This window comes from Salvia hispanica, chromosome 6 (genome assembly GCF_029641045.1).
Source record: "Salvia hispanica isolate PSC_SH4W2 chromosome 6, Shi_PSC_v1, whole genome shotgun sequence".
Lineage (NCBI taxonomy): Eukaryota > Viridiplantae > Streptophyta > Magnoliopsida > Lamiales > Lamiaceae > Salvia > Salvia hispanica.
The window spans coordinates 406,391-433,724 of record NC_142697.1 but is presented as its reverse complement, the minus strand read 5'-3'; the positions used below and the strand labels follow the sequence as shown (position 1 = coordinate 433,724).

Below are 27,334 nucleotides of genomic sequence, written 5' to 3'. Positions count from 1 at the left end.
TTACCAGTTTAAATTTAATAATAAGTCGAAACAACTCTCGAAGGTTTAATTAAAAACCAATTTAATTAATAATACATGAATGAGTGGGAGAATCTTGTACATAGATGAAAAAGTGTAAAACTAAGGGCGTGTTCACCCTTGGAGATTTCAAAATCTCATAGATACAATATTTGATTTATGGAACAGAATTGGATGACTATGGCCCACATGTTCAGATAACGTAACCCTTGTTTAGTCTATCAGATTTCAGTTGAAATATGGGCCGCACAGTTGCTTTTATTTTTTTTTTTAAATTATGTTTTCAAGTTCAATGACATATTTCTCCCTTTCCAAATTTCACCGGAATTAATAGCGGGAAATTGAAACAAATTGGGCGCCCAAATTTTCGCCAAAAACGATGTGGGAGCAGACTCTAGGTACATATTCTATATTTCTCTTCCATTTGTTCGGCATTGGACTTCATAACACTACCGTGAATCTCTCTCAACCGATTTTGTGTGCAGGTATGCTTTCTCTTCCCCCACTTCTTCAAGTTTAATTGATGATTCATCAACACATAGAGCTTCCAACATAATCGTGGTGTTGTACATTGCAATATACAATTTAATTTTATTATCCTCTGTGTATTTTCAATTATTTGGGCAAGACAATATGTTAGAGTGATGTTGCTTGGTTCATGTATAGTATTATGTATCTGCGTTTAAACCAGCAATGTGTCAAACTTTCTATGTCTGGTGATTGTGTTCTCCTTATGAGGTTGTGTTGTGTGATGTGTTTACTGGTTTGTTTTTTTAATCTGATGTAGGCATCATGTCTCAATCGATTCGCGGTGGGGGATCTGGAACTAGTGGTTTCTCTATACAGGGTGAGTTTATTGCTTTTATAAAGCCTACATAAGCATGGTTATTAGTGATTTGGTTGTGTTTACAAATTTACTACCCTATTTGTATCATATTTTCATCAACCACTAGCTAGGGAGCACTGACGAGGCTAGGCGGAAGTACCAAAAAGGGAACCGCACTCGTCTTATAATAATAATAAATAATTATTCACACTAAACTCGCGTTTGGCAACATCCGTACGTTTCCTACACTAGCATGGCTTCAATTGAGCTCAAGAAAACGAAATAGCCATATCACAAGAAAACGAAAATACTAATAATAATATTTAATTAATATTCTTTCTATCTCATAAAAATATACTACTATCACTTTTGAGACCATGAGATTTAATGCGTATTTGATAAATCAATCGATATAAATAGAAAGAAAAAAAAAGCGATTGAAATATTATTATTTCCCTAGCTACAGAGTGTTCCAAATGTTAGTCTCTTAAGAGCTTGTTCTATGGTTTGTAGAAAAGATACATATAACCAGTATATACGAAAATATGAAATGCTCTTTTGAAGATGACGTGAAAAGAAAAAAGGTAATAAAAGCATCATGAAAAGTTCTGCAAGGTGGTTGTTACAAGGAAATAAAGTTCTACCTCCATGTGGATTTTTTTCATAACCATTCGGAAATTGCATGAAATTAAGGGTGTATCAAACTAATATTTTATATATAGTACTATTAAATAATTGTGTATTATAACTTGAAGATGTAGTGATAATATTACAGGCCAAATATGATATCCACATAATATAGAAATACAAGTATGTATGTAATTAGGAGCTCTATTCTAGCTAGTTTAGAGGATAATGGTCTATATTTATTCATCGATCTTTTTGCATCTAGAATTCTTCAAAATTATGATAAAACTAAACATTAATTATTTTAAATACATATTTTTAAGATTTAAATCGAATACTTTTACATGCAGTGCGGTTATTATTTTTCAGTAACTATGATTAGCACAAATTATGATTGTTTTTGTGGGAGTTTGAAGATAATATATGTTGTATAGCGATTTTTGCATTGGGGTATTAATAATTTCATTAAAGTTAATTAATATGCGTGCGTGTGCGTGTTGCGTAGCTAGTAGTAGAGTGGTTAATGCAGGATGCCAAATGTTTCAATTTGAGTCCACCGTGACGCTGCAATGGAGCCGTGGCCGGCGGGTCCACCTCTAAAGCACTGGTCATGCTTCCACACCAGTTTATTAAATTAGTTGAAACAACTTTAATTAGCAAGAACAAGCAGCACTTTAATGATTACTTAATTTCAGGAAAAGCAAATAATTACTAACAACAAAAATGCAAGAAGAAGCTTCTAATTAGTAGTAGTATGTAGATGCATGAAGAAGCTTCTAATAATTGGCTGCTGCCATTTTCCAAGAAATCAGCAGTTGTTTGTGAAGAAATGGTTGCAAAAGCTGCATTTGCTGTGAACAAGGGAAGTGGTCAACAATAGAACTGGTGACAAAATATTAGTAGTAGTAATTGTGATGCACTAATTTAAACTGCAAATAATGGTATTTTGGAATTTTTTTTTAACATGAATTATGTTGTACTAATATTGTATTGAATTTTTTAACATGAATTTAATATTTGTTGATTTTATTTATTGATAAAATAAGAATTATTTAATATCTTAATTATATTAGTAGGAGTATTATTTAAGTTTTTACCAGATATTGGAAATTATGATATTATTTTCAGAATTTAGGACGCAAACTATCAGAAATTTCTTGAAGAATAAAAGAGCGAACACTTAGAATTAAGACTAGAACATGAGAATTGGTCAGAGCTTCTACTGCAAAAGAAATTTCTTGTTTTGATTGACAATGACAAGTCCACTCTTTTTTAATTAAAATCAAAGACTTAGTAAAGCGTAATTACGTGATCATTTCATTTTTCCAAAGTTGGAATTTTGCATGCTCGTATATGTATATATACAAGTGTTGCTTCATCGATCCATTTCCCAAGTAGATACTATTCATTTTTATTAGATTCTTAATACTTTTCCAAATTTCCAATGCAGAAACCACTCTTTTATTTGTTGCTTATGCTTTTGTATATGACCTCTTGCGTTTCTCCATTGAGCAGTTTCAATGCAAAGGTTGACGTCGGAGTTATTCTTGATCTTCAAACAATTCAAGGAAAGATGTACAAAACTTGCATTTCTATGGCCATTGAAGAATTCTACTCCAAAAACACTAATTATAGCACTGTGATCGTGCCACATTTCAAGGATTCAAGAGAAGATGTTGTTTCTGCAGCTTCTGCAGGTATATATAAATACTATAACACCTCTTTTCCTTCAATACAAGTTTACATTTCTTGGAAACTTTTTCTGAAAATGCAGCCATTGATCTGCTGAAGAATACTCAAGTAGTGGCGATTTTGGGGCCGCAAACATCCATTCAAGCACACTATGTGATGGAAATTGGTGACAAAGTGAAAGTTCCGATAATATCACCAGCAACGAGCCCCTCTCTATCGCCTCGCCACTCACCATACTTCATCAGATCGTCATGGTGTGCTGCTTCTCAGGCCAAGGCAGTAGCTGCGGTTGTAAAGAACTTTGGTTGGAGGGAGGTTGTTTTTATCTACGAGGATACGAGATATGGAAGTGGATCAGTACCACTTTTGGGAGAGGATGCTTTTGTCTCATCCCAATATGCAGTTTCTCCTTCTGCTAAAAATGATGAGATTCTTCAACAACTGAATGAGCTCAAGAAGAAGCAGGCAAGGGTGTTTGTGGTTCACATGCCACCATCTCTTGCATCTCGATTCTTCCAAATGGCGAAAGAAGCTGGAATGATGAGCAAGGGGTACGCGTGGATAGTTGCTGATCCGCTACCTAGTTTATTGGATTCAGAAGCTAGTGAAGCAATGCAGGGAGTAGTAGGTGTGAAGGCTCATATCCCCAAATCTGACCAAGTTATTAGCTTCGATAGAAGATGGAGGAAGAGGTTTTATGAGGAGAATCCGGAGATTGTAAGGTCAGATCTGAATGCTTTTGGTTTGTGGGCTTATGAAAGCATAGCTGCTGTAGCAGAATCTGTGGAGCGTGTACGCGCAGATGCATCTCCAAGATTCAAGAAAATGGCGGGTGGAGGCAGCTTAACGGATTTGGAAGCAATAGGGACTTCTAATAGTGGTCCAAAACTTGCTCCATTGATCAAGAATTTACTTTCTAAAGGCTTGAGGGGTGATTGCAATATCATCAGTGATGGTCAGTTACAACCATCTGAATTTGAGATTGTGAATGTGATTGGCAATCGAGTGAACACTGTCGGATTTTGGACAGAACAGAATGGCATTTCGAAGGATCTTGCCATCATATGGCCCGGTCAAACGATGGCCGTGCCTAGAAGGCTGAGAGTCGGAGTTCCTAGGAACGCAGGGGTTAGTGAAATTATCAATGTTGAAGAGGTTGCAGATGGTGTTTTTAAAGCAACTGGTTTCTGTATTGATGTTTTTGAGGAAGTTTTGAAGTCATTACCCTATGGAGATGGACTTGCAATACAGTATATCCCTTTTGAAAATGTGAACTATGATGATTTTGTTCGTCAAGTATTTCTTCAGGTTTTTTCCCTATTAATCTCTTGCTTGTTTCAATGTTAAACTTACTAATTAATACTTCTTCTCCAATGGCAGAATATTGATGCAGCTGTGGGAGATGTGACTATTACAAGTAACAGATTGAGATTAGTGGATTTCACTGTTCCTTACACAGAACCTGGAGTTGCTATGCTCGTGCCAACCACGGATCAAGAGACGAAGAATGGTTGGATATTCATGAAGCCTCTAACACTTGGCCTCTGGCTGACCATATGGGCCTTCTCCATCTTCACCGGATTTGTTGTTTGGGTCCTTGAGCATCGTGTGAACACAGATTTCAGAGGTCCACCTACACAGCAAGTAGGGACGACGATGTGGTTCTCTTTCTCAACTCTTGTTTTTTCACATAGTAAGTCTACTTACAGAGTACATCAATAATACTCCTCTGAGAATGTGTTTATCAAAATTGTATTTATTGTCAGCGGAGAATGTGACGAGCAACTTGACAAGATTCGTAGTGTTTGTGTGGCTGTTCGTGATGCTGGTTTTGAATTCAAGCTACAACGCCAACTTGACATCTATGCTGACAGTACAACAGCTCAAGTCTACAGATATGATCAAGAAGGGTGAATACATAGGCCATCAAAATGGCTCATTAGTCACTGGATTGTTCAACGGTAGCACTTTATTCAACAACTACAACCTGAGGAACTTCGGCACAATAGATGAATACGGAGACGCTCTCTCTAAAGGTAGCAGAAATGGAGGAGCAGCTGCAATTGTTGATGAGATCCCTTATCTTAGGCTATTCCTTAGCAAACACTGCGACAAGTATGCCGTGATTGATCCCAAATACATAACCTCTGGTTTTGGATTTGTAAGTAGCCTTTCTTACCACTTTGATCATTTCCACAAATAAAATAACACTTACATTGGAAAAATTTCAGGCATTTAGGAAGGGTTCACCAATAGTTGATAATGCTTCAATAGCAATCTTGGATATGAAAGAGAATGGGAGAATGGATGTGATCACAAAAAGGTGGTTTGGACCACAAGCCTGCAATGCTGATGGACTGGAAAGCCTGGATCTGGATCGTTTCACCGGCCTTTTCCTCATTGCAGGGCTATCATCATCAATGGCTCTAGCTGTGTTCTTCTCCGGATTCTTTTATGAGAACCGGCATATATTAGCCTCATCGGCTTCAGTCAAGAAAAAGCTGCATAGTCTGTCTAGAGCTTTTGTCGGGAGAAAAGACGATGGATCAAAACACTCAGAATCTGAGGGTTTATCACAAAGTCCATCAATTAGGACTTGTTGTGATGAAGAAGGAATGTTTTCACAAGATGAAGGGGTCTCAACAGTTGATATAGAAATGCAAGAGGCTAATAATCCATAACTACAAAGTTGTTTTATGCTGTTGTACATAGAAAGTATTTATAGTTTACAAAATTATACTTCATTACTCTTTATATTGTTGCTTTTTATCATTTTGTTTTCTTCATCTTTAGTTATGTTGTACACTCTATTTTCGATATTGTTTAATGCATTCATTATATTTATCTTATGATTACTTGAAACTGTTGAATGGCCAAAGGTGTTGTTTTGGTTTCTTCAAAAGGTAACTATGAGTTGGATAAAACTTATCACACCCTTGGGAAATAATCATTGTTGCTCTAATGCTAACTCATATCTAATACTAGTATATATGTACACTTCATTATCTGATAAAAGAATTACAGCATGTTTCCTGTTAAAAAAATATAAACTCTACTGCTAAATTTACTAAATTCAAGATTAGCAGCATCATTCTATTTTATCATTTCTTCACAATGGCAGTTACTCATCATCTCTCTCCCTATCAAAAATCTGAGCAAGGTTAACTAGTTTGTGCTTGAGAGAGGCATCAGAGCTCCAAACAAGTTGAACAGGCTAGAGCTGAGAATGAAGACAGTCCAGTGATCAAGAACAGCCCCTTGAAGTTGTTTACAGTTAGCCTTTTCGAGTCAGCAGCCATTGCTCAATCCACAGCCTCCTTCGCCAAACCATTTTCTCGAAATCCTGTCCATTTTTCCGTTCTCTTTCATCTCCAAGATTGCTTTTGAAACATCCAAGGTTATTGGGGAGCCCTTTTGAAACGCCTGCAGAATTTCGCTTTAGCTTTGTTTTAAGAAATGCGAATAAAAACCAAAATAGCAAAATGAGACTTTTATTGTCGGATGAAGGGAGTAGCAAATAATGGACTGAAAAGACACAATCATCATGTATCTTATCAATCATAAAAAAGTAAACGCGACGCACTTACAAATCCATAACCGGTATTTATGGCAATAGTTGTAGAGGAAGAGCTTAATGGGAGGCAAGTTATCAACAACTGCAGCAACTCCATCTCTTCTGCTACCTAATGAAAGTGCTTGGTGGTACTCTTCAAATGAGGTGAGAACTTTGAACTTGGAGGTGTCTGGTATTGTACTATCCAAAACTGCCCTCACAACTGAGCCTTCTTTGAACCCAACACATTCACCTTTCATTGTTATGTCCCGAAAGTCCGTGGCATCGAGCTGCTTCACTGTGCACAGAGATGTCAAGTTTGCAGTGTAGCTTGCCGTTAGCACGAGCACAGCAAATAGCCATATATCAGAATGCAACAAAAATTATATCAGAATTTTTTTTTGAGTAAGATTGACCGGATTGACATCCTTAGATATTAATGTTAAATTGTTAAAAAATTGGCAGTATTTATATAGTACTCCCTCCGTCCCACAAGAATATGCACTATTTCCTTGTGGAAAATTTAACTAATTAGTAGTAGTATGTAGTACCCCCTGGCTCAATTTTAACAACAAAAATGCATGAAGAAGCTTCTAATTAGTAGTAGTATGTAGATGCATGACAAAATGAGTGCTCCCTTATGTTTGAAACCAACATTAACTAAGATACTACAAAGTTGTTTTTTGTTGTTTTACATAGAAAATATTCATAGTGGTCAAAATTATTCTTCATTACTCTTTATATTGTTAATTTTGATGCCTCTCACAAGAATGAAGCCCATAGCTCTAGTCCTAATTCTTCTTCACTCCTATCAAAAAACACCATATATGTACAGTACACCTTATTATCTGACAAAAGAATTACATCATATTTCCTGTTAAATAAACTCTACTGCTGAATTTACTAATTTCATGGATAGGAAAAGAAAATTTATTTGGATAAGATTTGGTCAGATATATAATCCAAGGTAACATATGGTTTAGTACTAGTACTACTATGAGCTACACGAGAGAAATTCTTACACTCCACTTTGGTCGGTTAATGCGTATGCACTATATTAGTATTTAATTATTTTACAAATTCTATCTATTAATGTCAACCATAAATTTTATTATAATAATATCTCTGCTTTGATAATTAATGCTTAGTACTACTATTATTTTTAGTTTTTACTAGTATTAAAAAGTGGGTAAGGACGCTTGCTTACAAGAAAGCTTTTATGGTTTAATGTATTTAATGGGATACTCAACTGACTGAGTAACATTAGTACTCACAGTGGTTTGACAATGCCACTATTATAACTATAATTTCAATGTCACAAAATTCAAGCTGACTAAATCAAAAACATATTACATCTCTAAACATAATTACATATACACTAAATCCCCCTTCAAGACTTGTATAATAAATATTTTCATAACTATCAATCTTAGATTCTTCATACAGTACTTCCAAAATATGCCTATTTCAAAGCTCACCTTCTTCACCTTTCTTTTCCTTTTTGATCATTTCACCAACGCCGCAGCTGCAAAGGTTGATGTGGGAATCATTCTTGATCTTCAGACACCTCTTGGAAAGATGTTCAAAACTTGCATTTCTATGGCCATTGAAGATTTCTACTCCAAAAACACTTACAAGACGATGATCGTGCCTCATTTCAGAGATTCGAGCAGTGATATCGTCTCTGCAGCTTCTGCAGGTATGTATATTTATTACGTCGATTTCTTCTTTATTACTACATTGGAAGCAAGTTATGGAAATTTGGTAAGAATTGAACTTCCCATGCAGCTATTGATCTGCTCAAAAACACTCAAGTGATAGCGATTTTCGGGCCACAAGCATCCATTCAAGCAGATTTTGTGATAGATATTGGTGATAGAGTGAAAGTCCCAATAATCTCACCAGCAACCAGTCCATCTCTGTCCCCTCAAGAGTCCCCATTCTTCATCAGATCTTCATGGTGCTCTGCTTCTCAGGCCAAAGCAGTTGCTGCAATTGTCAACCACTTTGATTGGAGGGAAGTTGTCTTAGTCTACGAAGACACCATTTATGGGATTGGACTATTGCCATTTCTAACCGAGCGTTTTTTAGAGAGCAATGCTCTTGTTTCAAACATGACAGCAATCTCCCCTTCTGCTGACAATGACCTGATTCTTGAAAAACTGTTGGAGCTGAGGAGGATGCAGACGAGGGTGTTTGTCGTCCACATGCTCCCACCTGTTGCGTCGCGTTTCTTCAAGATGGCCCGGAGAGCCGGGATGATGGGGGAGGGTTATGCTTGGATCATCGCGGACGCGCTCACTAGTTTGCTAGACTCTGTGGATTCAGAGACTATTGAGGCCATGCAAGGCGTGGTGGGCGTGAAGGCCTATTTTCCGAGGTCCAGTGAAGTTCACAACTTCACTGGGCGATGGAGGAAGAGGTTTCGCCAGGACAATCCAGCGCTTGAAACATCAGAACTGAACGTTTTTGGCCTGTGGGCTTATGACAGCATAACTGCTCTAGCAGAATCCGTGGAGCGCGTACGCGCAGATGCATCTCCGAGATTCAATAAAACGGCCGTTGGTAGAGGTAATCTGACAGATATGGAAGCAATAGGGGTTTCAAATAGTGGTCCAAGACTTGCTCCTCTGCTCAGAAACTTCACCTCAAAAGGGTTGAGTGGGGATTTCATGATCAAGAATGGTGAATTGCAGGCTTCTGTGTTTGAGATCATGAATGTGGTAGGCAATGGAGCAAACACTGTGGGATTTTGGAGGGAAAATCAAGGGATTTCCAAGAGATTCAAGGGAGATGATGATGTTGGTGATATTAAGCATACGCTCGGGGCCGTGGTGTGGCCGGGGCAGACTAGTGAGGCGCCACGAGGGTGGGAAGCTGCGGCTGTGAATGCGAGGAAGCTGAGGGTGGGAGTGCCGATGAAGTGCAGAGCCGGCCAGCTTGTGAATGTTTCAATAGATGAAGAAACAGGGAAAGTTAATGCAAGTGGTTTCTGCATTGAAATGTTTGAAGAGGCAATGAGATCACTGCCTTATCCAGTTCAATTTGAATACATCCCTTTCAAAAATGCTGATCAAAATAGCACTATTTATAACTATGACAGCCTCATTCAACAGCTAGCACTCAAGGTAAATTTTGTATTTTCCCTTGTGTTAGTTTTGTTTTTCAAAGGACTGAAAACATTTTGTTGGAAATGACAGAGAGTTGATGCAGTGGTAGCAGATATAACGATGTCAGCTAGCCGAGCACAACAAGTAGACTTCACCATTCCCTACATAGAATCTGGGATTTCGACCGTTGTCCTAATAAAGGACAAAGAGAATACTTGGGATTTCATGGCACCTCTCACAAGAGACCTCTGGATCACCATTGGAGGTACCTTCATCTTCACCGGCTTTGTCGTGTGGGTCCTCGAGCATCGCCTGAACGAAGAGTTCCGAGGCCCTCCTCACAAGCAAATAGGGATGATTTTCTGGTTCGCCTTCTCAACATTAACTTTTTCACAGAGTAAGTCCTGGTTTGACATGCCTAAGAAAGTAGTACTATCTGAATGTTCTTCATTACATTTCCTATTTCACTTTTGCCATATTTAGTGTTGGTGCGAGAGATGGAATCAATCGAACAAACAATAAGATCAAATCGGAACAAGAAATCAGAAACTTTATTGATAAAGCAGTAAACCAATCTTGAAGAATCAAGAATACATTCTCTGTTCTAGGGTAGAAGTAAAAACTGAAATTGGGGAAAAAACAACGAAGCTGTAAAGCTTTTTAATGCTAGTCAACTAAAACAGTCAAAGACAAATCAACGGCTCAGATTAGAATGATCAATAGGCTTTGATCCAACGGTCCCTGAACATTCTTGGCTATTTCCAGTTTCATTTGACAGCCTACACTTCAAAACCCCATTTCTACTTACTCCTCCACACTCCAGCTGAATCTGCAGCACAGATGAATGGCCAATATAACAAATCTCCACCTTGGCCTTTCATCCCAAACTTCATTCCTTTCTGCATAACCCCACCAATCTCATGCACAGTTCAAATTTTTCCTTTGCTAGAGGCTTGGTGAGCATATCAGCAGGATTCTCTGTTGTATCAACCTTGAAGACTTCAACTCTTCCCTTTTCAATCTCTTCTCTGATGAAGTGATGCCGCACATCAATGTGCTTGCTCCTTTCATGAAAAACCTGGTGTTTGGCTAAGCTAATTGCACCATTATTGTCACAACCAATGGCTACTGATTTCTGCTCCACCCCAAACTCTGATGCAATTCCCTTAAGCCAAAAACTTTCTTTCACAGCCGCAGTTAATGCCATATACTCCGCCTCCGTTGTGGAGAGAGCCACTACACTCTGGAGGCTGGACTTCCAGCTCACTGCTCCACCAAAAAGTGTGAAGATATAACCGGATTGGGACTTCCGGTTGTCAAGATTGCCAGCATAGTCACTGTCACAGTATCCAACAAGAGCATCACCTTCCCATTCCTGATTTCCACTGAACAATATTCCATAATCTCCAGCTCCCTTCAAGTACTTGAGAGTCCATTTCAGAGCCAACCAATGTTGCTTTCCATGGTCTGCCATGAATCTACTAGTCACACTGATGGCTTGAGCTATGTCAGGTCTAGTTCCAATCATGGCATACATCACACTCCCCACTATATTAGCATACGGGATAACCTCCATTTCCTGCCTTTCCTGATTATTACTCGGCTTCTGCTGAACAGAGAGCTTGAAGTGCTGAGCAAGTGGTGTTCCAGCTGTCTTGACATCATCCATCTTGTATTTCTCAATTAGCCTTCTGATATAGTCAGCTTGATTGACCCAAATTTCCTTCTTTTCTCTGTTTCTTACAATATTCATGCCCAATATCCTACTGGCACTTCCAAGATCCTTCATGTCAAAAGCCGAACTCAAATCATCTTTCACTTTCTGCACCTCCTCTTTACATGCCCCTGCCACAAGTATGTCATCAACATATAACAGTAAGTATGCCACCACTTTTCCACCCTTCCTTTTGATGTACACGCATTCATCATACTTGGATCTTTTGAAACCATTCCTCAAAATATGCTCATCAAATTTCTTGTGCCATTGTCGGCTCGCCTGCTTCAAACCGTAGATACTCTTCTTCAGTAAGCACACTTTATGTTCTTCTCCAGCCTTCACAAAACCTTGAGGTTGTTGCATGTATATAGTCTCTTCTAAATCTCCATGTAAAAAGGCAGTTTTCACATCCAACTGCTCCAGTTCCCAATCCATTTTGGCCACAACTGCTAGGAGAATACGAATGGATGTGTGTTTCACCACTGGGGAGAAAACTTCTGTATAGTCTACACCTTCTTCTTGGGTAAATCCTCTGGCCACCAACCTGGCCTTGAATCTTATTTTCTTATCATCAGCAGATTCAATCTTTCTTTTAAAAATCCATTTACAGCTGACTATCTTCCTCCCCTCAACTTTATCCACAAGCACCCAAGTCCCATTTTTAATTAGGGACTCTATCTCCTCAATCATTGCCTTCAACCACAAATCCTTCTCTTTACAGTTCATTGCTGCATTGTAAGACTCAGGCTCTGAAAAGACCATCTGCTCAGCCACACATAAAGCAAAATATAGCAGTTCTGAATCAACATACCTTGCTGGTGGCTTCACACCCACTCTTCTAACTCTATCTCTTGCCAGCTGATAGTTCCTCAGATCATCTTGATTGCTAGTCTCAACCTCTCGATCATCATCATTCTCCATCCCCTCTTCTTCCTGCCCAGTTGACTCATGCTCCACCTCAATTCCAGAAGTAGACTCATGCTCCACCTCAATTCCAGAAGTAGACTTTTCCTGACTTTGCTGAGCATCTTCATTCACTGACTTGAATGGCATTTCTGATTCAGAGAAGATAACATCTCTACTGATGACAATCTTTTGCCTTCCCGGCTCAACGCACCAGAGCCTATAGCCTTTAACACCAGGCTGATACCCCAACATCACACACTTGACTGCCCTTGCATCCAATTTACTTTGCTTCAGATGTGCAAAGGCCTTACAGCCAAAAACTCTGAGATGAGAATAATTACCATAATCCCCATACCATCTATGATCAGGAGTATCACCTTCAATACTTGATGAAGGACACATATTCATAAGCTTCACTGCTGTGGCAGCAGCCTCAGCCCAGAACCTCTTCTCCATTCCAGAAGTGAATAACATGGACCTTACCCTCTCCAATATTGTTCTATTGGCTCTTTCTGCCACACCATTCTGTTGAGGGTTCATGGGAACCGTTCTATGCCTTTTGATTCCATTCTCATGGCAGAAACTTTCAAATTCCTTTGACAGGAACTCTAACCCATTATCTGTTCTTAAACATTTAAGTATACAACCCCTCTCATTCTTCATCAAGTTACACCATTCCTTAAATTTCATAAATGCCTCAGATTTCTCCTTTAACACATACAGCCAAATCTTTCTAGAATAATCATCTATAATTGTCATATAGTACCTTCCTCCTCCCACAGAATTCACTGGAGCAGGCCCCCATAAATCGCTATGAGCATAATCTAAAGGAGCCTGAGAGTTGTGTTTACCTCTAGGATATGGTAACTTCTTTGCCTTGGCCAATATGCACTCCTCACAAGACTGAGCATTCTTATCTCCTGCTCCAGCTATCAGCTGCTTCTTGATCAGTTGGTCTACACTACCAAAAGCTGGATGGCCTAACCTCAGATGCCACAATTTGATGGGGTCAGCCTTGACTGCATTTGATTCACCAGGCTTCACCACTGATGCATCTAGATAGTATAGGATTCCTCTTCTTTCCCCTCGGAGAATAACCTCCTTACCCTTGCTAACCTCCATCTTTCCACCAAAAGAGCAGAATGAACACCCTTTGCTATCAAGAACCCCAAGTGAAATCAAATTTCTTTTAACCTCGGGGATGAATCTCACATCAGCAAGAACTATGATCGATCCATCAGCTAATCTCAGCCGGATATTTCCTACTGCTTCAATTTTACAGACCTGGTTGTTCCCCAGCACCACTGACCCAATGGTCTCGGATAAGGATTCAAACCATGATTCATTGGAACTCATGTGAAAACTGCAACCGGAGTCAAGGATCCAAGAACTCTGCTCCATCTCTTCCATCACATTCAAGATATGAGAAGCCTCAGCTTCCTGGACACAATCAGAGCTATTCTTTCCCTGACTTGCTTCCTCAGCTTGCTTTCTCTTTCAAGCATAACAATCCCTTTTTAAGTGGCCTGGCTTCTTGCACCAGTGGCAAGACCTTGTTTCTTTTGAATCCTTCGAAGTTCCCTTTGGACCCTCATGATCCTTCTTGAAACTCTTCTTACTCTTGAATTTCTTGATGGTCAGACTTTCAGAGATTGGTTCCTGACCCTTAGCATTTCCTTTCTGTTGCTCCTTAGCTCTCAAAGCCGATTGAACTTCCAACAGAGTGATGGTGCCTTCTCTCCCGTACATGATGGCATCTCTCAAATGATCGTAGGATTTTGGTAAAGCATTAAGCAGCAAGATCGCCTTGTCCTCGTCACCGATCGTCACATCGATATTTTCAAGATCGTCAACGACCTTACCGAAATCCTCCAGCTGCTCAAGAATCCCCTTATCCTCCTGAAATTTGTAGGAGTACAAGCGTTGTTTCATGAGTAGCCGATTGGCGAGGGATTTTGTCAAATACAAACCCTCTAGTTTCTCCAAAATCCCAGCTGCCGTGGTCTCCTTAGCAACTTCCCTCAACACTTTATCACCAAGACACAAGACAACTGCGCTATGAGCTTTAGCAATTACCTCTGCCTTTTTCGCCACCTCCTTTTCGTCGGCGGCTTCCTTCTCCTCTTTCTCATCCGACTTACCCCCACCGGTTGACAGAGCATCTGATAGCCCTTGTTGAATCAACATCGCTCGCATCTTCATGCGTCAGAGAGCGAAGTCATTCTTTCCAGTAAATTTTTCAGCCTCAAAGCGAGACGCCATAGCTCGATCCAGATCCCCTACTTCTCAGCCCCCAAAAAAAAACTCTCTTCCCACAGACGGCGCCACTTGTTGGTGCGAGAGATGGAATCAATCGAACAAACAATAAGATCAAATCGGAACAAGAAATCAGAAACTTTATTGATAAAGCAGTAAACCAATCTTGAAGAATCAAGAATACATTCTCTGTTCTAGGGTAGAAGTAAAAACTGAAATTGGGGAAAAAACAACGAAGCTGTAAAGCTTTTTAATGCTAGTCAACTAAAACAGTCAAAGACAAATCAACGGCTCAGATTAGAATGATCAATAGGCTTTGATCCAACGGTCCCTGAACATTCTTGGCTATTTCCAGTTGCATTTGACAGCCTACACTTCAAAACCCCATTTCTACTTACTCCTCCACACTCCAGCTGAATCTGCAGCACAGATGAATGGCCAATATAACATTTAGTTTCATAAATAGAAATAAGAATAAGTGTGATGAGATGACAGGGGAGAGAGTGAAGAGCAACTTGTCAAGATTCGTGGTGATCGTATGGCTGTTTGTGGTGCTTGTGCTATCGACGAGCTACACTGCAAACTTGACATCTCTGCGGACGGTGAATCAGCTGGCATCCACGGACTACCGGAACATAACATCTGTGGGGTTCAAAGAAGGGTCTTTTGTGAGGGCAGTTTTGGGTGCTACTTTATCAGACAATTCCAAGCTTACAGTTTACACCACCTTCGAAGAGTACGATAAGGGACTCTCTTTAGGCAGCTCAAGAGGTGGAGTTGATGCAGTTGTTGATAATGTGCCTTCCCTTAAGGTCTTCCTCTACAAATACTGCAACAAATACACCATGAGTGGTCTCATCCATAGAAATTCTGGCTTTGGATTTGCCTTTCAAAAGGGTTCACCCCTCGCCCCAGATGTTTCAAGAGAAATCTTGATGATGAAAGAGACTGGAAAAAGGGATCAGATTTCAAGAAAATGGTTTGGCGAAGGAGGCTGCAGCTCAAACAATACAACGGATGCTGACTCCAGAAAGCTAGATGTCAAAAACTTCAGTGGGCTGTTCTACATTACTGGCTTATCTTCATTATCAGCTCTGCTCATATTCTTGGTCACTTTTTTGTACGATAATCGCCTTGTTTGGAGCTCTGATGCTTCTCTCAAGCACAAACTACTTCAACTTGCTCAACGTTTTGATCATAGGGAGAGCGACAATGAGTTGCTGCCATTTTCCAAGAAATCAGCAGTTGTTTGTGAAGAAATGGTTGCTGCAGAGATGAAGAGTAAGCCCAAAAGCTGCATTTGTTGTGAACAAGGGAAGTGGTCAACAATACAACTGTGACTTGTTACTTATATTCTAGTCTTGATGCAGTAATTTTGATTGTAAATACCTGTAATATTGTATTTTAAATGTCAGGTTTGAACTATGAAAGGTTTGTATCAACTTTTTTTCTCAATATTTGTCTATCAATTACTAATTCCCTCAAAAGAAACAATCCATTATTAATTTTGGGTAACTACTGATTCACTCCATAAATATGGATTTTATTTTTTGATATGAATTAAGAAATTTCACAAGAAGGTGGTTTAGACCACAAGCCTGCTATGGTGATGGATTGGAAAGCCTGGATCTGGATCGTTTCACCGGCCTTTTCCTCATTGCAGGGCTATCATCATCAATGGCTCTAGCTGTGTTCTTCTCCGGATTCTTTTATGAGAACCGGCATATATTAGCCTCATCGGCTTCAGTCAAGAAAAAGCTTCATAGTCTTGCTAGAGCTTTTGTTGGGAGAAGATCAATACACTCAGAATCTGAGGGTTTATCACAAAGTCCATCAATTAGGACTTGTTGTGATGAAGAAGGAATGTTTTCCCAAGATGAAGGGCTCTCAACGGTTGATATAGAAATGCAAGAGGCTAATAATTCATAACTACAAAGTTGCTTTTTGTTGTTGCACATAGAAAATATTCATGGTGGATAAAATTATTCTTCATTATTCTTTATATTGTTACTTTTGATGCCTCTCACAAGAATGAAGCCCATACCTCTAATCCTAATTCTTCTTCACTCCTAATCACAAACACCATATATGTACACTTCATTATCTGACAAAAGAATTACAGCATGTTTCCTGTTAAAAAAATATAAACTCTACTGCTATAAATTCAAGATTAGCAGCATCATTCTATTTTATCATTTCTTCACAATGAGCAGTTACTCATCATCTCTCTCCCTATCAAAAATCTGAGCAAGTTGAACTAGTTTGTGCTTGAGAGAGGCCTCCGAGCTCCAAACGAGTCGATTCTTGTAGAAAAAAAGGAACCAGAATATGGCTAGAGCTGAGAATGAAGACAGGCCAGTGATCAAGAACAGCCCCTTGAAGTTGTTTACAGTTAGCCTTTTCGAGTCAGCAGCCGTCGCATTGCTCGAGCCGCAGCCTCCTTCGCCAAACCATTTTCTCGAAATCCGGTCCATTTTCCCGTTCTCTTTCATCTCCAAGATTTCTCGTGAAACATCCGAGGTTAGTGGGGAGCCCTTTTGAAACGCCTGCAGAAACTCAGATAGGAGTCTAACTTTTATTCGGCACGTGTTTAAAGAAATGTGAAAAGAAAACAAACCAAGATAGCAGAATGAGACTTTTATTGTTGGATGAAGGGAGTAGCAAATAATGGACTAAAAAGACTCAATCATCATGTATCTTATCGAGCATAAAAAAAGTAAACGCGACGCACTTACAAATCCAAAACCGTAATATCCATGGACTGAACCACTCATGGTGTATTTGTGGCAATAGTTGTGGAGGAAGAGCTTAATGGAAGGCAAGTTGTCAACAACTGCAGCAACTCCACCTTTTCTGCTACCTAATGAAAGTGCTTGGTGGTACTCTTCAAAGGAGGTCAGGACTTTTAACTTGGAGGTGTCTGGTATTGTACTATCCAAAACTGCCCTCACAACTGAGCCTTCTTTGAACCCAACACATTCACCTTTCATTGTTATGTCCCGAAAGTCCGTGGCATCGAGCTGCTTCACCGTGCGCAGAGATGTCAAGTTTGCAGTGTAGCTCGCTGTTAGCACGAGCACAGCAAATAGCCATACGATCACCACGAATCTTGACAGGTTGCTCTTCACTTTCTCCTCTGTCATGAAAAAGTATTGACACTTTGAGAATCATAATATTTTAGAAATCAGATTACTTCCCAAAAAAACAGTTTTCGAGTTAAACATACATGGCTTAGATTAGGACTTACTCTGTGAAAAGGTTAGTGTTGAGAAGGCGAACCAGAAGATCATCCCTAATTGTTGGTGAAGCGGGCCTCGGAACTCTTGGTTGTGGCGATGCTCGAGGACCCACACGACGAAGCCAGTGAAGACGAACAAGGCTCCGATGGTGAACCATAGACCGGGCGTGAGAGGCTCCATGAAATCCCAAGCACTCTCCTTGCTTTCCTGTATTGGCACAACTGTAGAAATCCCAGATTCTATGTAGGGAATGGTGAAGTCTACTTGTTTTGATCTCTTTGCTGTCATGGTTATATCTGCTACCACTGCATCAAAATTCTGTCATTGCCAACAAATGCTCTTAGTCCATTGCAAAATGCAAAACAAAGGAAAAGAAAAGTGAGTTGTGATTTACCTTGAGGGAGAGTTGTTGAAGGAGGCTTTCATAGTTATAATATGTAGTACTTTGATCAGCATTTTTGAAAGCTATGTATTCAAACTGAATTGGATAAGGCAGTGATCTCATTGCCTCTTCAAACACATCAATGCAGAAACCACTTGCATTAACTTTGCCTGTTTCTTCATCTATTGAAACATTCACAAGCTGGCTAGCTCTGCATTTCGTAGGCACTCCGATCCTCAGCTTCCTCGCATTCGCAGCCGCCACTTCCCACCCTCGTGGCACCTCGCTCGTCTGCCCGGGCCACACCACAGCTCCTAGAATCTGCTTCGGATCATCATCACCATCATCTCCCTTCTTCAGTCTCTTGGAAATCCCTTGATTTTCCCTCCAAAATCCCACAGTGTTTGCTCCATTGCCTACCACATTCATGATCTCAAACACAGAAGCCTGCAATTCACCATTCTTGATTATAAAATCCCCACTCAACCCTTTTGAAGTGAAGTTTCTGAGCAAAGGAGCAAGTTTTGGACCACTGTTTGAGGTTCCTATTGCTTCCAAATCTGTTCCACGAGCTGTTTTCTTGAATCTCGGAGATGCATCCACACCTTTACGCTCCACGGATTCTGCTAGAGCGGTTATGCTGTCATAAGCCCACAAACCAAAAGCGTTAAGTTCTGATCTTTCAAGCTCCGGATTGTCCTGGCGAAGCCTCTTCCTCCATCGCCTAGTGAAGTTCTTAACTTCACTAGACCGCGGGGAATAGGCCTTCACGCCTACCACGCCTTGCATGGCCTCAATAGTCTCTGGATCCAAAGAGTCCAGCAAACTAGAGAGCGCGTCCGCAGTGATCCAAGCATACCCCTCATCCATCATCCCGGCTCTCTGGGCCATCTTGAAGAAACGCGACGCAACAGGTGGGAGCATGTGGACGACAAACACCCTTGTCTGCATCATCTTCAGCTCGAACAGTCTTTCAAGAATGTCATCATTCTCAGCAGAAGGGGAGATTGATGTCATGTTTGAGACAAGAGCGTTGCTTTGTAACAAATCCTCATTTAAAAATGGCAACAATCCAATCCCATAAGTTGTGTCTTCGTAGACTAAGACAACTTCCCTCCAACCAAAGTTTTTGACGATTGCAGCAATTGCTTTGCCTTGGGAAGCAGAGCACCATGATGATCTGATGAAGTAGGGAGATTCTCGAGGCGAGAGAGATGGACTCGTTGCTGGTGAGATTATCGGGACTTTCGCTTTATCACCAATGTCTATCACAAAATCTGCTTGGATGGATGTTTGTGGCCCGAAAATCGCCATCACTTGAGTGTTTTTGAGCAGATCAATAGCTGCAGGGGAAGTTCAAATCTTACCAAAATCAGCAAAATTTAAGTGGTTTGTATTTCTTATTAGGACATCATACTATTTCATACACATACCTGCAGAAGCTGCGGAGACGATATCAGTGCTCGAATCTCTGAAATGAGGCACGATCATGATCTTGTAAGTGTTTTTGGAGTAGAAATCTTGAATGGCCATAGAAATGCAAGTTTTGTACATCTTTCCGAGAGGTGTTTGAAGATCAAGAATGACTCCGACATCAGCCTTTGCTGCAGTGGCGTTGAATCCACGGGTGGAATGAAGGAGAAGAAGAAGAAGAAGTAAGGTGAGGAAGGTGAGTTTTGGAATATGCATCTTTGGAAGGTATGAAGAATCTAAGATTGGTAATAAATAATAATGCAAAGACCTACTATAAGTTTATAAAAGAAGTAGCTAGTTTGAAGTCTTGAACGTATAACATGCAAAGATGTAGTAATAGTAGTAGTAGTTGTATTATATGCGTTTGATTTAGTCAGCATGAATTTGGTAACATGAAATTATAGTTATAGTTGTGTCATACTGTCATTGTCGAATATTTTGGAGTGCACTTTAACTAGTACTACTAATTAAGTCAGTTGATGTATATAGTTCTTGTCAGCAGCGGATGTAGGGTTTTATGCGACTAATTTACCATTATTCGGATGTAAAAATTGTCATGTCCGCCCTTTCCATTTGTCTCCGACGTTGCTCCGAAGACCGAAAAAAAAATATATACTACCTTATAGCTAGTGGTATAATTTATATTTTCATCTCTATTTTGGAATCTTGAATTCGCCATGGGTTCTTGTTCCAATGGAAAATTCATTATTTTAATCATACTCCATTCAAATAAAGTGGGACACAAAATAAAATAGATAAGCAAATAAAGTAAGATACAAAACAAAATAAATTACTACTCCAAAAGAGTAAAGGCTAAAAGTGGTCTCTAATATATGACCGTTTTATCAATTTGGTCCTAAATATTATCTTTTTGATTATTTGGTCCCTCACAAATGAACTCGGACCCGAATCGATCCTCAATTAACAGAACCGTCTAAAATAGACGGTCAACGTCCGATTTTGACCAAATTAAAAATTTTCCGATGACGAAATGCCCCAACAAATCTTTCGTTTCCACCAAATTCTCCACACACAGGAACTCCTCGCTGCAAACCCTCTCCACCTCCCGATTGAATTCGTGCACAAACACATGCGTCTCCACCGCGCCGGTCCTCTTGCTCCACGCCATCACTCCGGCGGTGAAAATCGCCTACATCCGCCCCGGCGCCGCCCCAAAGTAAGCCCTCGGCCCGTCGACTAGGATCACTTCCCAAGCGACGTCGTACAAGTGGTTTGGCAGGTCGTTTACGACCAATTTGCAATCGGAGAAGAGTAGATTCTGCACGGCCGGCACTCCCCCCTCAATTCCCCTTTTGAATACTCAATCAGATCGTAAATTCCCTCACCTTTCGTCGTGAATTGGACGTCGTAAGCTTCAATCGACGGCTGCTTCTCCTCCAATTTCGACACGAGGTACGCGCTATCGCTGACGAACACGGTGCGGCCGTTGTGGTTGAGGCAATTCCACAGTAGGGTTTCGTGGCTGAGACCGAAGACGAGGAGGTTGCAGGGGGAGGCGCAGCCACGAGCACGGCGGCGACGGTGTTCAGCTCGTCGGCGGACATGCGGCTGGTGGAGGAGGCGTTGAGGGCGTCGGAGCGGAGTCTTCATTTAATTACGAATTAAGAACTTTAATCAACCCTAATTAATTACCATTAGTAATTTAATATAATCAAATTGCAATCACCGTCTATTTTTTGACAGTCCTGTTAAGTGAGGACCGATACGGGTCCGAGTTCATTTGTGAGGGATCAAATAATCAAAAAGATAATATTAAGAACCAAATTGATAAAATGGCCACATGTTAAGGACCACTTTTGGCCTTTACTCGTAATAAAATGATTGATTATGCTAAAAATGATGACTCATTTAAGTCAGTACATCCAAATAATAAGAAGACTTTAATTAATTTGGGACGGATGAGAGTATTGTTATTTTCACTGAAATTCAGATCCATTTGCCCACTTCCCAAAGTCAAAAATAAAATTGGATTAAAAAGTAAAGATAGCTGACCAAATTATAATATGATTAAGAATTTTCTCACAAGAGGAGAATATACTATGTTAGCTGCCTTTGGATGGTATCTCTGACCAATTCTTGTGAAAAACTAGAAGTAGTTGTCATGAAATTTTGCCACTTTTTCCTATTCATGTACGCGTACTATACTAAAGAAGACTAAATTAATACTCCAATTGAACTATAGTAATTTCACAAACTTCTCGAAAGGTGCAAAAAATCTTAGTAGACTTTTGAATTTTGTAATATAAGAAAAGCAAAAAATTAAAGAGAATATCAGTTCAAGTAATATTTTACCATGAATTATAGAAACAACAAAAAGACCATGGAAGTCAATAAAAAAGTTACATATAATCTAAGCCATTATGCATGTTTTTAAATCAAAATAACTGAATTAAGATTCTGACGACTTAGTCGTGGTATACAATTTAGCTGAAAGCTCTGACCAATTATTGCTCATCTGTTGTTTGAATCTTGACATCTTTTATCAATTTAATAGAGGCTTATATTTGCATTATATAAGTTAGAGTAGTTTGTGTCCTAAGTTTTATGGTTTCAAAATATATGCTCTAACATGTTGTCACTTTCAAACTCCAAAGTCCAAACTCTGAGAATATCTATGTCCATATTTATAGTGTATTAAGATGAGATATATTTATAGTGTTCATTAATTATTAGCCATATGCATTGTCATATAAATATATAAGTCATAATGTTTTTTTTCTACTTGGAAAAATTACAATAAATGGAAACCTTCTTGTTAAGGAAAATATGTAAAAACGTGTTGCTAGACGCGATTTTGAAGCCGAGTTGGGCCACACGTCTTTAAACCCTGAAGTTGCGTCTCTCAAACACGGTATCACCATGAACTTGTAAGTAGTACTCCCTCCGTTCCATAGTAATAGAGTCATTTTCCTTTTTAATAAAAAGTCAACACATTTTTTCACACATACTTTACTCTTTCTTACTTTTTCTTTCTTCATCTCTCTACCTTTATCATTTTTCACATTATTCTCCCTTTACTTAACTCACTTAACACATTTTTCTTAATCTCCGTGCCGAAAAGAAACGCCCCCATTACTATGGAAATGGAACAGAGTGAGTATTTCTTACGAGGGATTTAGAAACCTTTATTCTATTTTAATTTCCGCCTAAATTTCTTTTGAGGGAAATCCCTTCATACTAGCATAGTTTGAGACTAGACTTGCCCATATTAGTTAAATCTAACGTTTAAGTACAGTACAACACAATATTACAGCATATTTCTTGTTAAAATAATTACACATGATTATCTGACAAAAATATTAAAAAATTTGTAATGCAGTTTAATCAATTCTATTTCTATAAATTAGGGTCTTGTCACCACGAGCTCTATTGTTGACCACTTGACTTCTCCACAACACATGCAGCTGATGGCCTTACTCTTCTCTGCTGCAACCATTTCTTCACAATTGACAACTGCTGATTTCTTAAGCAACTCAACGTGTCTCTCCCTATGATCAAAACGTTGAGCAAGTTGAAGTAGTTTGTGCTTGAGAGAGACATCAGAGCTCCAAACAAGGCGATTCTTGTAGAAAAAAATGAACAAGAATATGGCTAGAGCTGAGAATGAAGATATCCCAGTTATAAAGAACAGCCCCTTGAAGTTGTTTACAGTTAGCCTTTTCGAATCGGCTGCCGTCGCATTGCTTGAGCCGCAGCCTCCTTCGCCAAACCATCTTCTCGAAATCTGATCCATTTTTCCATTCTCTTTCATCTCCAAGATTGCTCTCGAGACGTCCGGGGCCAGCGGAGAATTCTTCTGAAACGGCTGCAGTTTTTAATGCAAAATTAGTAAAGTTATATATTACTATCTTTGACCCGACACGGATTTTAAGAAATGTAATGGAAAGTGAGTTGAAAAAGTTGGTGGGATGTGAGTCCTACTTTTAAAGTATTAGTTTTATAATAAAATGTGAGTAGGAATGAGTTAGTGGAATATGGGGTCCACTACCAAAAATGGTAAAAGTGAAGTGTATCAAATTTTCAGGGACGGACCGAAATAGTAAACTGTATCAAATTTTCAGGGACGGAGGTAGTATTTAGTAAGTTTATTTGATTAAAAAACTTACAAATCCAAAGCCAGAATTCCTATGGATTGAGCCACTCATGGTGTATTTGTGGCAATAATCATTGAGGAAGAGCTTGATGGAAGGCAAGTTATCAACAATTGCAGCAACTCCACCTCCTGTGCTTCCTAAAGAGAGTGCTTCATGATACTCTTGAAAGGAGGTGAGCACTTTGAACTTGGATTTATCTGGCTGAGTTGCATCCAATACTGCCCTCACAAATGACCCTTCTTTGAACCCAACTGATTCACCTTTCATTGTTATGTCCCGAAAGTCTGTCGTGTCGAGCTGCTTCACCGTGCGCAGAGATGTCAAGTTTGCAGTGTAGCTCGCTGTTAGCACGAGAACAGCAAACAGCCATACGATCACCACGAATCTCGACAGGTTGCTCTTCACTTTCTCCTCTGTTATGAAAAAGTATTGAAATTTTACGTTCTTCGTACATCTGTAACTGTGACAATCGTATTATTAAAACTTGGTTGAACATGAATAACTCCCTAAGGTGTTTTTACGTGTACCAATACGTACATTTCTACGTAAACCTGTTCTCAGTATTATTCAGGGGAATTTATAGAATTATAGTATCAATTCAGGCTTAGATTAGGACTTACTCTGTGAGAAGGTTAGTGTTGAGAAGGCGAACCATAAGATCATCCCTACTTGCTGATGAAGGGGACCTTGGAAATCATCATTGAGGCGATGCTCGAGGACCCACACAACGAAGCCAGTGAAGACGAAGAATGCTGCGGTTGTGAGCCATAGCTCGCTCGACAGAGGCTCCATGAAATCCCAACTACTCTCCTCTCTTTCTTTTATTGGCACAACTGTTGAGATCCCAGATTCTATGTAGGGAATGGTGATGTCTGCTTGCTTCGATCGCTTAGCTGACATCGTTATGTCTGCAACCACGCCATCAAGCTTCTGCAAAAACAAAAACAAGATACATTTAATTGGATTGGATTGGATTGGATTGCTCAAATTTCATTAGCCAAATGTGAGTTGTGAATTTACCTTGAGGGCTAGTTGTTGAATCAGGCTATCATAGTTGTAAGAAGTGCTATTTTGATCAGCATTTTTGAAAGCTATGTATTCAAATTGAACTGGATAAGGCAGTGATCTCATGGCCTCTTCAAACACATCAATGCAGAAACCACTTGCATTAACTTTCCCTGTTTCTTCATCTATTGAAACATCCAAAAGCTGGCTAGTTCTGCATTTCGTAGGCACTCCGATCCTCAGCTTCCTCGCATTCGCAGCTGCCACTTCCCACCCTCGTGGCGCCTCACTCGTCTGCCCCGGCCACACCACAGCTCCTAGCCTCTGCTTCGGATCATCATCGGCATCATTTCCCTTCTTCAGTCTCTTGGAAATCCCATGATTTTTCCTCCAGAATCCCACGCTGTTTGCTCCATTGCCTACCACATTCATGATCTCAAACACAGAAGCCTGCAATTCACCATTCTTGATTACAAAATCCCCACTCAACCCTTTTGAGGTGAAGTTTTTGAGCAAATGAGCAAGTTTTGGACCACTATTTGAAACCCCTATTGCTTCCAAATCTGTCGAATTACGGCCAACAACCGTTTTATTGAACCTCGGAGATGCATCCACGCCTACGCGCTCCACGGATTCCGCTAGAGCGGTAACACTGTCATAAGCCCACAAACCAAAAACATTCAGTTTTGATGTTTCAAGCTCCATATTCTCTTGGCGAAACCTCTTCCTCCAGCGCCCAGTGAAGTTCTGAACTTCACTGGAACGCGGGGAACATGCCTTCACGCCCACCACGCCTTGCATGGCCTCAATAGTCTCGGAGTCCACCGAGTTCAGCAAGCTAGTGAGCGCGTCCGCGATGATCCAAGCGTACCCCTCCTCCATCATCCCGGCTCTCCGGGCCATCTTGAAGAAACGCGACGCGACAGGTGGGAGCATGTGGACGACAAACACCCTCGTCTGCATCCTCTTCAGCTCGAACAGTCTTTCGAGAATGACGTCGTTGTCAGCAGAAGGGGAGACTGGTGTCATGTTTGAGACAAGAGCGTTGCTCTCGAGCAAATCCTCTGCTAGGAAAGGCAATAGGCCACTGCCGTAGTTGGTGTCTTCGTAGACTAAGACGACTTCCCTCCAACCAAAGTGGTTGACGATTGCGGCAACTGCTTTGGCTTGAGAAGCAGAGGACCATGAAGATCTGATGAAGAATGGGGACTCTTGAGGGGATAGAGATGGGCTGGTTGCTGGTGAGATTATTGGGACATTCACTTTGTCACCAATATCTATTACAAAATCTGCTTGAACGGATCTTTGTGGCCCCAAAATCGCTATTACTTGATTGTTTTTGAGCAGATCAATAGCTGCACGGAAAGTTCAAATCTTGCCAAAATCAGCATAATTTCCATAGCTTGCAAAGAATGTGATTGTGAGGATCCGGTTGACTAGAAAATCCACACTTTTGTACCAAAAAATAATTGAATTCTTAATCCAAATCCTATCAATTTACAGTTTGAATCTCATAGCTAAAATTAACATTTGAAACTTAAAATAATTCAAAATTGGGCACCTCATAAACACTCAATACACACACTACACATGCAATAGTGACATTTATGTGCACACACTATAAAAAACACAATACACATACTATTCAACACACACAACTTATATGTACACTCTTATAAACAATTAAAAATCACACAAAAATAACACTATAGAGGTACATAATATATAATATAAAAATATGTATTCAATTAGAAGTCAATATTTTTATTTATCAAACAAAATATTTCAAATTATAATACAATTTTATACTTCCAGTGTTCCATCAAAGTGACTCGTTTTTCATTCCACTTAAAGTAAAAATATCACTCTCTACTTTATTCGTCTCCACCCACTTATTCTTTCTCCGCTTTATTTACAAAATAATAGGAGTATTGCACAAAATCTAATTGAAAACATAAAATGCTCCACGAAATTCTAATTTCAAACATTTTCAATTTCATTATACATGCATATGCATACCTGCAGAAGCTGCAGAAACGATATCACTGCTCGAATCTCTGAAATGAGGCACGATCATCGTTTTGTAAGTGTTTTTGGAGTAGAAATCTTCGATGGCCATAGAAATGCAAGTTTTGAACATCTTTCCAAGAGGTGTCTGAAGATCAAGAATGATTCCGACGTCAACCTTTGCAGCTGTGGTGTTGAATCCATTTGTGAAATGAAAGAGAAGAAGATGAAGAAAAGTCAAGCAGGTGATTCTTAAAATAAGCATGATTGTATAATACTAGGCAGAATCTAAGATTGGTAATAATGGAAGACCATGAATGTTTATAATAGAAACTACTTCAAGTCTAGAAAGGGGATTTAGTGTATATGCATTATTATGTGTTTGATTTAGTCCGCATGAATTTGGCG

At 39.7% G+C, this 27,334-nt stretch overlaps 4 protein-coding genes and 1 pseudogene across 5 annotated transcripts; 2 read left to right on the top strand and 3 right to left on the bottom strand.

Annotated features, from left to right (window-relative positions):
* Nucleotides 1-333: 333 nt before the first annotated feature.
* On the top strand, nt 334-6,012 carry LOC125208108 (glutamate receptor 2.7-like). Of its 2 annotated transcripts, XM_048107665.2 has the most exons (7): nt 334-503; nt 806-865; nt 2,987-3,168; nt 3,246-4,471; nt 4,544-4,856; nt 4,930-5,324; nt 5,395-6,012. In XM_048107665.2, the coding sequence occupies exons 3-7, from the start codon at nt 3,045-3,047 to the stop codon at nt 5,842-5,844; spliced, it is 2,508 nt and encodes an 835-aa protein (XP_047963622.1). In that variant the 5' UTR covers nt 334-503; nt 806-865; nt 2,987-3,044; the 3' UTR covers nt 5,845-6,012. The 2 variants fall into 2 exon arrangements, with proteins under 2 accessions (XP_047963622.1, XP_088916685.1); XM_089060559.1 differs by lacking the exons at nt 334-503; nt 806-865 and having other exon boundaries at nt 2,888-3,168.
* A 2,174-nt stretch (nt 6,013-8,186) lies between these two features.
* Nucleotides 8,187-16,072, top strand: LOC125205036 (glutamate receptor 2.7-like). Its single transcript, XM_048103834.2, has 4 exons — nt 8,187-8,415; nt 8,505-9,844; nt 9,917-10,223; nt 15,201-16,072. The coding sequence occupies exons 1-4, from the start codon at nt 8,295-8,297 to the stop codon at nt 16,043-16,045; spliced, it is 2,613 nt and encodes an 870-aa protein (XP_047959791.2). The 5' UTR covers nt 8,187-8,294; the 3' UTR covers nt 16,046-16,072.
* Nucleotides 16,073-16,775: 703 nt separating this feature from the next.
* LOC125205034 (glutamate receptor 2.7-like) lies at nt 16,776-19,832 on the bottom strand. The gene is made up of 5 exons (XM_048103833.2): nt 19,760-19,832; nt 18,339-19,669; nt 17,953-18,262; nt 17,441-17,841; nt 16,776-17,251 (listed from the first exon to the last, which is right to left on the bottom strand). Exons 1-5 carry the CDS (start codon nt 19,815-19,817, stop codon nt 16,919-16,921), a joined length of 2,433 nt encoding a protein of 810 aa, XP_047959790.2. The 5' UTR covers nt 19,818-19,832; the 3' UTR covers nt 16,776-16,918.
* Nucleotides 19,833-20,733: 901 nt separating this feature from the next.
* On the bottom strand, nt 20,734-22,442 carry LOC148922967 (protein IRX15-LIKE pseudogene; annotated as a pseudogene).
* A 564-nt stretch (nt 22,443-23,006) lies between these two features.
* On the bottom strand, nt 23,007-27,297 carry LOC125204323 (glutamate receptor 2.7-like). The gene is made up of 5 exons (XM_048102942.2): nt 26,939-27,297; nt 24,935-26,274; nt 24,535-24,844; nt 23,927-24,327; nt 23,007-23,625 (listed from the first exon to the last, which is right to left on the bottom strand). Exons 1-5 carry the CDS (start codon nt 27,189-27,191, stop codon nt 23,164-23,166), a joined length of 2,766 nt encoding a protein of 921 aa, XP_047958899.2. The 5' UTR covers nt 27,192-27,297; the 3' UTR covers nt 23,007-23,163.
* Between the last annotated feature and the right edge of the window lie 37 nt (nt 27,298-27,334).